This window comes from Sciurus carolinensis, chromosome 3 (genome assembly GCF_902686445.1).
Source record: "Sciurus carolinensis chromosome 3, mSciCar1.2, whole genome shotgun sequence".
Lineage (NCBI taxonomy): Eukaryota > Metazoa > Chordata > Mammalia > Rodentia > Sciuridae > Sciurus > Sciurus carolinensis.
Genome location: NC_062215.1, coordinates 149,076,325 through 149,089,562, shown reverse-complemented (window position 1 = coordinate 149,089,562; position 13,238 = coordinate 149,076,325). Strand labels below are relative to the sequence as shown.

At 40.1% G+C, this 13,238-nt stretch overlaps 1 protein-coding gene across 1 annotated transcript in view; it reads right to left on the bottom strand.

Annotated features, from left to right (window-relative positions):
• Cdk15 (cyclin dependent kinase 15) overlaps positions 1-13,238 on the bottom strand; it is an 89,400-nt gene that overhangs the window by 56,504 nt on the left and 19,658 nt on the right. The window contains exons 7-8 of the mRNA XM_047545277.1: positions 3,710-3,833; positions 1,941-2,061 (exon numbers count right to left, since the gene is read on the bottom strand). Of these exons, the coding sequence (XP_047401233.1) occupies positions 1,941-2,061; positions 3,710-3,833 (245 nt within the window). The remainder of the gene's footprint in view (positions 1-1,940; positions 2,062-3,709; positions 3,834-13,238) is intronic.

Sequence of the window (13,238 nt, the reverse complement as noted above, 5' to 3'; positions counted from 1 at the left end):
TTTTTTTTTTTTTTTTGCAGTGCTGGGGATTGAACCCAGGGCCTTGTGCATGCGAGGCCAGTACTCTACCAACTGAGCTATACCCCCAGCCCCTAGATACTATTTTTAAAAGGGGTAAGGAAATAGGATTAAAAAATAAAATAAAATAAAATTCAGGTGGACACCCATCCAGTGGAGTGGCCAGTTGATGGTAAAGGCACACAAGCTGATTGACAATATTAAGTTCTACCTGTTACACAGGGTAGTGGGTTCAGGCAGTTCACTTTATTATGTTTCTTAATCTGTATCAGCTTAATCTTTACACCACTGACATTTGGGGCTGGATAAATCTTTGCTGTGGGGAGCTGTCTTTTGCACTGTAGGACATATAGTAGGATCCCTGGTCTTTCTACCCACTAGATGTGGTGGCAACCCACCCCACCCCAGCCCAACACACAGCCTTGACAACAAAAAATGTCTCCAGACATTGCCAAATGTTCCCAAGGGAGTAAAATTGCCCCTGGTTAAGAATCACTGATCTACATATGTGTTCTCTATATATTGAATGTTTTAAATATTCTATAATAAAAGAAAGTTTAAAATTGATGGGTAGAAGTTTCACTCTGTGAAACACAACCAGGAAGACATCATTATGAGCTAAGAATGCCTGAGCCTGCTGAAGGCCTTTGAAGTGACAGTGCAGAGCAGGGTGAGCTGACAGTTTCAGTGGGGTTTGACTAGCAGGTGATATTTCTAGAAATGGTACCAGGTATCAAACATCCATGACTCTAGATACACTGGAGGAAAATTTCTGCAACTTTTTTCAATTTCTTGAGAAATCTAAAAGCATACATCAGCCTTTTAGGGCACTGTTTAATTTTTTTAAAAAATATTTTATTGATTTTTTAAAAACAGAGCCTGTGTTTATATAAACCCTTTCTTCTAAAGCCTTGGAAGAGGTCCATGCATTTTATCACCTTAGCAGAGTTGACTGTCTAACTGTGGCCCTCAAATGGTGGGCTCACTCCAGGAATAACACCCAGCATGCATAACATCGCTGTTCTCAGAGGATGAGTACCTGAGGTCCCATTCTCACCACGTACCCCCTTGACCTAAGAGTCACCCTAACGATATGATTCTACTTACAGAATCTATTTGGTCCTTACACTTGCACTGCTGTTCCATTTAACCCCTGATGAGGAGAGCTTATGACCCACATTTTAAAATGAAGAAACACACAAAAAGAAGATATATGGCTTTTTCAAAATATCAGAATCCAGATTAATTGATTAGAAATAAAGCTGGGCACAGAGGCACATGCCTATAATCCCAAGCAGTTTAGGAGGCTGCAGCAGTAGGATTGCAAAGACAACCTCAGTGACTTAGCAAGGCCCTAAGCAGTCAGTGAGACCCTGTCTTTAAATAAAATATAAAAAAGGGCTGGGGATCTGGCTCAGTGGTTAAGCACCCTTGGGTACCTCCCCAAAAAAGAAAGAAATAGAGTTGGCATGAATGTCGGGGCCCCTAGTCTTAGTCTTCATGCCTTTCCCACCAGGCTGTGCACTACGTTTGGGCACATGTGAGTGTGTGGGTGTAGTTGTGTGTGTTTGCATCTGTCTGTCTTTGGGGGTTTATGTGTTTTTCTAAGGACACGGTGTTAAGGAGGAAAAAAGGCAAAAGATTGAAAAGAGGAGCCAGAAGGAGGGGAGCAGCCGAAAGAGCGCAGGATGCAGAAGATCCCCTGGGCATGACCTCTCTGAATCTGTTGCTTTAACAGAAAAACTCATAGATCGATTGCAAAAATCAAATGAGTTTAAGCATTTGAAACACCTAAGTTCTCTCTAAATAAACGTAGTGCTTGTTCTTATTAGAATGATCATTTAACACATATTACAGATGATCAAGCAACCCTCATGGTAGGGTGACTCACATTTTCATCATTTTTTGGCACCAATTCTTACCATATGTCCAGCTCAGAGGAATACTCAGTGGCTCCCAGCAAAGCATCAGGAGGCCGGTACCAGAGGGTCACGACTTCCGAAGAGTATGTCTGGCTGGGAATGGACTTGGCCCGAGCAAGACCTGCCCAGAGGGGAAAATCAGAGAACGCATTGGGGTGGCCCTTCTGGGAGGGACAGTGATTCACTCTACCAAGGAAAGTGTGACTGGCAGAGTAAACAGCATTTTAAAAATAACACACAAACCTTGGGGGATTTTAATGGAACCCACTCAGCTCTCTTGCCCTTGACCCTTGACCCTTGACCAAGAGGATTTCCCAAAACTTGACTGTTTTGTAGCTGGGTGTGGAATTCCTGGTGGCTAAGTGTGGTCAGCTGACCAAGTTCTTGCCCATATGATGTGAACAGAGATAATGTGTGAACTTCTGGGTCATGTCCTAGTGGAGGAGTGAAGTGTTCTGCTTCCCTTTTCTCTTTCTCTGAGCCGTGATGAGCCCAAGGTGGCAACCACCTTGAAATACACAACTAAGAAAATGTCTTGGGGATGGTGGAGCCATGGACAGACCAAGTCTGGGCTAGGATACCAGGGGCCACCATATGACTGTGTGGTCAGGACTCTTAGCTTCTAGCATGCTACACCTCTGTAATTTGTGGTCTCTGCAACAGCAACTGTACTAACTACAATTAGGACTAATATGTCCATGCTCCATTTTTGTAGCACAGGAACCCCTAGTTTCATAGGTAAATGGTGGGGTCTGCTGATCCAAATTATTTAGTTTATTAGGGCCTGAGATGTTTTTCTCTTAGGCATGTTCTACAAAATGAGAGTATTTTTGTTAGCTATTTATTTCACATAATCTATATGATTTGTCATTGGGAAAGACCATTAAAGGAGGAATTCACTATTGTAGAGAAGTGGTAAATGACTGTCTGTTAGATGCTTACATGTCAGGATGAATGCTACTATTTCAAAATAAAGTCTCACAGCTACAGCACCAGCATTTGACATTTGCCAAACAGAAAAGAGTGAGGCTCCTCTGCTCTCGTGGAACCAGTTTGTTGACAAGCATTTATTGAGCACCTAGTATGGTACAGGGAACTAGAGATAAAATGATAAACAAAACCAATTCCAGCTGCCCTCATAATGCTTATGCGCCAGTGGAGGAGAAAACGTTTTACGTATGTACATTTGTATAGGTGCATGTGTGTGTGTTCATTTCTGTGTACCTGTGTGTGCATGCATGTGTGGATGGTGTGTGAATATAATTATAAACTGTGATAAGTGCTAAAATGGAAAGATATCAGCGATGCTCAGAGGAAATTTGTGTCACTTTAATGGGAACACAGTCACACTTCTGTAGATATTTAGATGAGCAGGAAAAAGTGTCCATTCCTGCAGGAGTCTGTGCTGTAGTCTGTAGTTAACCTCTTTATCCTGGGATAAGCTTGATCTATTCTGACAGAATTTGTAATATCCACTCAGAGGTAGGGAAACCTGCTGAGTAGAGTCTACTCTGCCAATGCCACTATATTAAAAAATGGCAGCAAGGTGGTAGGGGATGCCTAAGTTTTGGGGCATCTGACTAGATTGGGGCTCAATGGAGTCCGAGGAAGCTGCTGATCTCCCCTCTTTCTTCCTGGATGGCAGTGATCTGATATTCTCACTGGGCATCTCCTTCCCCCACCCCCAAGTTTTCAAGGGCCAGGACTAGTCAAAGTATACAAAAGCACCATTGTTCACAGCCCAGAAAGAGACCTGAGGGGTGACTTACCGAAATCAGCCAGTTTGAGCTCTCCCAGGTGACTGATGAGCAAGTTCTGAGGTTTCAGGTCCCTGTGAAGAACGTGTTGGTGGTGGATATACGCCAGGCCCCGCAAAAGTTGAAACATGAAAAGCTGGAAGGAATGAACACCAACCTAAGGACATTTGAGCCACTATGTGTTGACTTCTCTAAATCAAAAACAGGCATCTGAAAGAATATAGTGGAAGTGTCTCTTGAGAAAGAAGAAAAAAAAAGACTACATTTATTCAGAGAGAGGAAAAAAAGATAAGGAAAATCCAGTAACTAGACCACATCCTAAACAAAGGGATCCTGGCTTCTTCTGACATCTCATTTCTTTGACACTGTAGGAATTACCCTTCCTTAAAAATATAAAGCAAAACTTTGAAGTTTCCTTTGGAACACTAGTTATTGATTTAGATGTGAAAGATATAATTCTCTCCCCCACCAATGAACTTGGTATGTAAGATCAAAGTTGACCTGGAAATGATATTCTAAAGTTTACAACTATGAAAGTTTTTCAGACTCTGATATGAAACCCTCTTCAAAACACCACACAAGGAGACCTGACTGGGAAGGGTATCCCTTCAATGGGGTTAGGAAATAAAGGAATCTTTTTAAACTTAATTTTCAAGTCTTACATTCAAAGCTGAAAACAAGAGAAATATACAGTATAGGTGAAGAAGGGAGAGAGACCAAGAGACATGAGACTCCCCTCCAAAACAATCAAAAGAAAATGAAAAATAAAGAGTAAAGAGAAAAAAGGAGAAAGAGCGGGGTTGTACTGGCAGAAAAAGGAAAACTACTTTCCAGGCCACAATTTTAAAATGTTTCATGTAGGGGCTGGGGTGCAGCTCAGTGGGAGCATGCACAAAGCCCTGGGGTTCATCCTCAACACTGAAAAAAAAAAAAACTTTTTTCTTGTGGTTGTGAAGCACAGAAACCAAAGCCATTACTAAATTCCCATCTATCTAGAAGCCAACAAGGAGAAAACAATGTATCTCTTCCTATTTTCCAATGCCACTGGCAATGAGAATTCAAACACCAGCATGAGTGTTTACAAAGATCCTTGCCAACTGGGAACATGTTCTGACAGTTTAGAAAAGGCCAGGCTCAGCATTCTTGGGAACACAGGCAAAATGGTAGATGTGGGTAAATCCACTTTTCTCATGGCATCTTGGAAACTAGGCACTTCAGAGCTGCTAGGATCAGTGCTAACGTTAACAATGACACGGAGACATTGGAGTCAATTTAATGAGCAGCTTGGTCCAACCAAAGCAGGAGATGGGCAAGCTTATCTGCCAGATAGATAGATAGATAGATAGATAGATAGATATATATGACACATAGATACATAAATACAGATACTACTATATATCTATACCTCTCTATAGGTCTATATAGATATGCATATATACATACATATATATATATATACATATATATATATATATATATACACATACATATATATATATATATATCGTGATATGGCTCAGTGGTAGAGCCTTTGCCTGGCATGTTCAAGGCCCTGGGTTCATTCCCCAGTACTGGATGAAAAAAAAAGTTAAAAATTTCTTGGGCTGAGGATGTAGCTTAGTACTAGAGTACTTGTCCAGAATGTGTGAGGCCCCCAACATCACCACCCTGATTTTTTTTTTTTTTCATATGACTCTTTCTTCAAATGTTCACTGTTCCTATGAATCTTCCCAACACATTCTCTTTCTGGTACTTCAAACACACAACTATTCAATTTACTGTACACCAATAAGCTACCAAAGTACAAAATACCTATGCCAACATTTAAACCTTCCAGTTGGTATAGATAGAAATTTTCACAGACAAGACAGTACAAAGAACCAATTTAAATTCTGGGCAAAAGATAAAGTACCATAGTATATGCTGAAAAATGTATTTTTCAATGAAAAGGGATGAAGGAAAGAGGGAGATGAAGACAGGAGAGAGACAGCAGATAGGAAGATGGTGACCAGAGAGGGTTCTAACCTTTGGAAGAGAACTCGTCCTCTATTTACAGATAAGAAAACCAGGACTCCAGGAAACTTTAAAAATATACCTAGATCTGGGCAAAGTGGTACATGTCTGTTATTCCAGCCACTTGGGAGGCTGAAGCAGGAGGATCAAAAGTTTGAGGTCATCCTAGCAAGACCCTGTCTCAAAATAAAAAATAAAAAGGACTGGGGATGTAGCTCAGTGGAAGAGCATGCTGGGTTCCATCCCCAGTGCCGGGGGTGGGGGGGGGTGTCTAGGAAGAGTCTAGAAAGAGACAAGAGTCGAGGCATAGACTCAAATTCAGACCTGCCTGACTCCACTATACCATCCTGAGAAAAGACAGGAAATTAAAACATGACAGGAAGGAGAGAGTTGGCGGCTGGCTGAGTCAGAGACACAGCTTCTTGGTGGGTCAGCTTGAAATGCCTTTCATGTCCCAAGTGTAGACAGGTCTCACTAATTAGTCACGCCCACCTCCTACCTTCTTGCTCGATGCCTTGCTTCTCTGCCTCAGGTATCTCCAAGCATTGTTAATAGCAAAGCCCTGCGGCATTAAGGTATAGTATTTTGAAGCCACAATTCTTAAAACTGCAGTGTGTGCTGACTAAGCTCACCACCCACTCACTCTTTCATCCCTCCCAGCCTGGATTCTTCCTTCAACAATTACTCCATCATGCTATCACCAATCCTATGGTGTTTTCTCAGTCAACGTCAAGCCAGACCGTGGGCAACTCTTTCCAAAGAGGCTTCCCATACCCCAGGGGTAAGACCTGTTTCCAACACAATAAGGTTTGGGAGAAACAAAAAAATTCCACTGGGCTAGTGCCATCTGGGCTAGGAGTCCCTCAACAACAGAATCGGATCAGTCAGCCTACTATTTGTAGGGAAGCCTGCCTCCTGCCACCCATCCCTAGGGCTAATATTAGAAATCTAAAAACGCGGAGAGTGCCGCAAAGCTTCATGTGTTGAAGGCCTAGTCCCTCATGAAGCAATGTTCAGAGGTGGGGCATGGGGAAGTGATGGGATCATGATGGCTCTAATCTCACTGATAGATTAATTGGATGGACTCATAATTGAAAGGGCTACAGGGAGATGGTGGAAGCTGTAGGAGGTGGAGCCCAGTTGGATGAAATACGTCACTGGGGGTGTGCTCTGGAAGGTCATTTGTTCCAGGCCTCTCTTTCTCTCTTTTCCCTGTCTCCATAAGGTGAGCAGCCTCCTCCACCACATGCTCCCCACCCTGATGTTCTGCATTACCACAGGACCACCCCACCTGCCACCAAACAAAACAAAACAAAACAAAACAAAAAAAAACCACAGAGCCAAGTGACCATGGACTGAAATCTTGAGCCAAAAGTCTCTCCTCCTCTGAATTGATTTTCTCAGGTGTTTTGTCATAGTGACAGAAAGCTGACTAATACAAAAACAAACCTCACTAGGATTCCCACTGTGTTTTTCTTGGTCACTTTTCAATGTATAAGTCTCTAACTATTGCCTTCTCTCTCATAAGCTCATTTCCATACTACTCTGCTTTTCCTCTCTTTGAGCCCAGTATCTGTTGCTTTTTTCTCTCCCAAACCTTTTCACTCTTTACTCTCCACTCCTCAGTCCTAGTTTCAAACACTCCAAAAACTCAGCTCTGATGAATTTCTTTCTGCCTCCTTTCCTTCAATGAGATGTGAGTTCACTGCTTCCCTACAGTATTCTCTAGTAGATGCTGTTTCTTTTTTTCTTTACGTTTTTATCTTTAAATTTTTATTTTTTTTTTAGATCACTAAAGGTAGGATAAGCTACCTCTCCTTTCCCAATATCATTTCAAAACCATTACTTTTTCTGGGTATGGTGGCACTCACCTGTCATCCCAGCTACCTGGGAGGGTGAGGCAGGAGGATTGCAAATTCCAGGTCAGCCTGGTCAACTTAGCACAACCCAGTCTCAAAATAAAATTTAAAAAAGAGCTACAAATACAACTCAGTGGTAGAGAGATCCTGAGTTCAACCCCCAGTACCTCAAAAACAAACAAACAGAAACATGACTTCCCTACCCTTAACTTTAGATTTTCATGCCATCAGCTAGCCTTCCTTTGCCCTGTCTTCAATGTCATCATCTACTCAACTACTGTTCAATATCATTCACTAAACACTTGGGCATCTGGATCACCGCTGTTGCCTCATGACACCAGTGTCCAGGAGAGTGAGTCTAGCCAACCTCCTCCGCTCCCTGATCTGCTTCTCTGGTCTATTGCAACCACTGATTCCACGGTCACATGCTGGTTTCACCATCGCATGAAACTGTCCTCTGAAATGTGAAACTAATCCCCCTATAAAAACGTTTCTACAGTGAGGCCTATAAAGAGTTTTTCTACAAAAGACCATAATCACCAATGCCTTTTGCTATGAAATCCAATAGATTCCTCTCATTTCTTATCTCTGCCGCATTTGGCATTGTTGACCATGTTTTCCTTCCTAACACTCTCTTTCTTTAAAAAAATTTTTTTAGTTGTAGATTGACACAATACCTTATTTATTTATTTATTTATTTATTTATTTATTTATTTATTTATATGTGGTGCTGAGGATCAAACCCAGTGACTCACACATGCTAGGTAAGCACTCTACCACTGAGCTACAACCCCAGCCTCTCTCTTCTTTTTCTTGGTTCCCCAGTCTCCTCATTTTTCTCCTACCTTTCTGGCTGTTCCTCTAATAGCTTCCATATTCTGATCATTTGAACCTATATCTCCAACTCTGATCTCTTTCCTGACCTTTAGACTCACGTGGCCTAATGTTCACCTGGACATCCTGTCATCTCCTCACTTAGCAGGTTCAAACATCATTCACTGTACCTTTTCAATATCCATTTTCTTCCTATTCCTCTATCTCAGTGAATGGCACCACCCTCCCCCTTAAGACTCAAAGCCAGAACAATTCCTGTCAGTCCTTCCTCTTCCTGTCAAGGCTGGCTCCGTAACTGATGGCATTTTGAGCCACTTCCCTCCGCCATCATCTCACATCTAGACCACTGTTGTTCTGATTAGCCTCCCTGTCAAAGGCTGGAACCTGGTAGACACCAGCACTTAGGGAATGAGTAGAGGAAGAGAAGTCTGCAAATTATGGGAGTGAGAGTTGGGGGCAGGGCAGGTAGGATCAATCAAGGAGAATGTTGAGTCAGGAAAATACAACATTTTTTTAAAAAAGAGTGTTTCCCTCCTTTCAATCTACTCACCACCACACTGTCATCATTGTGAGCTTTGCAAAAAGAGTATCTGAGTTTATTCCCTTCCTGTTTAAAACCATTTAAGGGGTCCTCATATGGAACAGAATGACAGGCCCTTTATGCCCTGGCTCCTACTTCTTATCTCCTGAGTCTCGCCTTTAACCATCCCTAAGTCTGCTACTCTTAAACTCCAGCCTTACTGAATTAGTTTCAGTCTTGGGATGCAACACACCACCTCTGCCATTCTGGCATGTTCACTGCTGCCGCCATCCTAGGGAAATCATTCCTACCTGCTTTGATTAGGCAACTTTTTCCTTTTTGACTCCATGTGCCCCCAATAAATACAGGACCCCAAATGTACAAAATTACAGCAGACTCACACCAAGACACATTATAACGAAAATGACTAAAATACAGAATAAAGGTAAAATCTTAAAGGCCATGAGAGAAAAAAAGCAAATTACATGCAGGGGAAACCCCAATTTGGATCTCAACTGATTTCTTAACCCAGACCCTCAAAGCTAGGAGGTCATAGAACGACGTATTTCAAGCTCTGAAAGAAAATGAATGCCAACCAAGAATTTTATATCCAGCAAAATTAAGTTTCAGATTTGAAGATGAAATAAAAACCTTCCATGATAAACAAAAGTTAAAAGAATTCACAATTAGAAAGCCTGCATTATAGAACATTCTCAACAAAATTTTCCATGAGGATGAAGTGAAAAAAAAAAAAGTGAAAACTAGCAAAGGGAGGAATTACACTACAGGAATAATCAAAGGAGAAACTAAATCAAATTAAAAGCCAGAAATATACCACAATGACCAGGAATACAAGTCATATCTCCATAATAGCCTTGAATATTAATGGCCTAAACTCATCAATCAAAAGAAATAGACTTGCAGATTGGATTAAAAAACAAGACCCAAAAATATGCTGTCTCCAAGAGACTCACCTCATAGGCAAAGACATCCGTAGACTGAAGGGGAAAGGATGGGAAAAACATATCACTCATGTGGATTGTGTAAATAAGCAGGGGTTTCTATCCTCATATCAGATAAAGAGAACTTCAAGCCAAAGTTAATCAGAAGGGACAGAGAAGTTCATTTCATTCTACTGAGGGGAATTGTACATCAGCAAGACATAACAGTTATAAATATTTATGCCCCAAACAATGGAGGATCTATGTATGTTAAACAAACCCTTCTTTTTTTTTTTTTTTTTTTTTTTTTTTTGTGGTACTGTGGATTGAACCCAGGACATTGTGTTTGCAAGGCAAGCAATGTACCAACTGAGCTATATCCCCAGCCCACAAACCCTTCTTAATTTCAAGAATCAAATAGACCATAACACAATAATACTGGGCGACTTTAACACACCTCTCTCACTACTGGACAGATCTTCTAAAGAAAAACTAAATAAAGAAACTGTAGAACTAAGTAATATAATCAATAATTTAGACTTAACAGATATATATAGAATATTTCATCCATTAACTAACAAATACACTTTTTTCTCAGCAGCGCACGTACAGATCCTCTGTAATATAGAGCATATCTTATACCACAAAGCAACTCTTAGTAAATACAAAAAAATGGAGATAATACCCTGCATTCTATCAGATCATAATGAACTGAAATTAGAAATCAATGATAAAATAAAAAATAGAAGCTATTCTAACACGTGGAGACTAAATAATACATTATTGAGTGACAAATGGACAGCAGAAAAAAATCAAGGATGAAATGAAAAAATACTTAGAGGTAAATAAGAATACCAATACAACATACCAAAATTTTGGGGACACTATGAAGGTAGTTCTAAGAGGAAAGTTCATTGCATTGAGCTCATTTATTAAAAGAATAAAAAGTCAACAAATAAATGACTTAACATTAGATCGCAAAGTCCTAAAAAAAGAACAAATCAACACCAAAAACAGAAGACAGACATCATTACCCTATGTATATGTACGATTACATGAATGGTGTGAATCTATATTGTGTACAACCATAGAAATGAAAAAGTTGTACTCCATTTGTGAACAGTGAATCAAAATGCAGTATGTAAAAATTAAAAAAAAGTGGAAAAAAAAAGACAGGAAATCATTAAAATCAGAGTTAAAATCAATGAAATTGAAACCAAAGAAACAATTGAAAAAATTGATAAAACAAAAAGTTGCTTCTTTGAAAAAAATCATTAAAATTGATAACCCCCTAACCACACTAGTGAAGAGAAAAAGAGAAAAATTACTAAAACACTTGATGCAAAAGGAAACATCACAGCAGACACAACTGAAATACAGAAGATAATTAGAAACTATTATGAAAATTTATATTCCAATAAAATAGAAAATATTGAAGACATTGACAAATTTCTAGAGACATATGACCTACCTAAACTGAATCAGGAGGTCATACACCATTTAAACAGAACGATTTCAAGTAATGAAATAGAAAAGGTCATTAAAAACCTACCAATTAAGAAAAGCCCAGAACCTGATGGATTCTTAGCCGAATTCCATAAGACCTCCTCAAATTATTCCAAGAAATAGAAACAGCACTTTTCTCCCTCCCCAAACCAACTTCTCCTATTTCTGTTAATAAAGCTATAATTCTCCTTGTCATGACTGATTTTGAACAACTCCCATCCTTTTCTTCCTACTGCCCAGTTAGCCCACAAGCCCAGATTTAACTCTTCTTTATAATTGTTTTTCACATTTCTTTCCATTCTTACCATCACTACCATAATTTAGGCCTTTATGACTTTTTACCTATATCCATGCTACTCAATGTTTGGTCCTTCATCAGTAGCATCTGTATCACTTTGGATCGGAAATACAGAAACTCAGGCTTAATCCTAGACATACTACATCAGATTCCCTGCTAATTTGTCTGCCAACAGAGTTTGAGAAGTGCTAGACTAGACCACATCAATAACTCCTAACTGGAATCCTTTACTCTAGCTTCTGATTCCCTTTAATCCATCCTACAGATCACAGTCCCAAAGATTTCCTTCAGATGCTGTCATTCTCTCTGAACTCAAACGCTTGTAATGACTATACTAAGGAATAAAGTCCATACTTCTCAGAAAGTAACGCTCTCAGCCACCTAATCGATTTCCCCAGACTTGTGTACCCTGTTTCACTAATAATCTTTGTATTTCAGGCCAACAGAAGCAAAAATGCAATATGGCACTTGCAGAAAAGAATCTTAACCAGGAGTCACTTTTAGTAACAATAAATGTGGTTTCATGAACTCAGGCAATGTATTTGCCCTCTCAAATTCTGCATTCCTTGTGTGCAAAATAAGGAAACCAGACCAGCTCTGCGTTTTTAAAGTTCTGTTGACCTCAGTCCATGGTAAGAAATACATACACATCCAGTATTTATCTCCACACATAAATAAAAGTACAGTTACAACTGGAACAAAAGAGGCACAAACTGATACTTGCTCTAAGTGTCATGCACTCTAATGTTTTCTAGTCTCTTCTCATTCATTTTGTTTTGTTTAAAAAATGCTGGTTGCTAACCCCCAAATTGATTTTATGATCCACTAATTGGTAAGAACCTGTAGACTGAGGAACACGGCCGTGCTTCTTGCCCAACAGCACAGGATTCTGGGGCCTCTTCTTGAGCACATCCTTGACTTCTCACTCTGTGCCTTTTCTGAGAGCATTCCCTCCCCCAGGACCATCTTCTGCTATCCCAGTCTCTTCAAATGCAGTGCATCTTTTAAAGCCTGAAACTTTGCCGGAAGTCTTTGAAAGTCTACAGTACCAGGTCTCATTTCTGACTTGGCATAATTCACAAATGCCCCTCTGTAACGGCAGTGTATACATCTTATCTGCTGTTTTTAAGTGTAAGCCTCTGAAGGTCAGGAATCATGTCCTCTGTGTCTTTTTATCTTTCTCATCATTTTGGATAATGTCTGGTATGTAAGTCACTCAAACCTGAAAAATCTGTCCTTCTCCATTATTTTTCTTCCACCTGTTTTTCTGTTTAATCAACACTTGAGTTCCTTGGCCCTTCTATCCTCTCCTGAGCAACTGCTCAGCTTCACTTCCTACCCTCAAGTTAGACATCTTCTCGAAGTCACTGACCATCATTTAACAGTCTACTCAACTCTGGCCCAACTGGCTTTTCTTTTCACATGTCTGGCAAAACTCTAACTCTGGAGCAATCCAAATGTCTACTTTCTCCAAATGTCCTTCATTTTAATGGCTAAACATTGCCATTAAAAAAAAAAAAAAAAAATCCCATGGTCATGTAGACAAGTTAATGGTCTTTGTCCTTAGCAG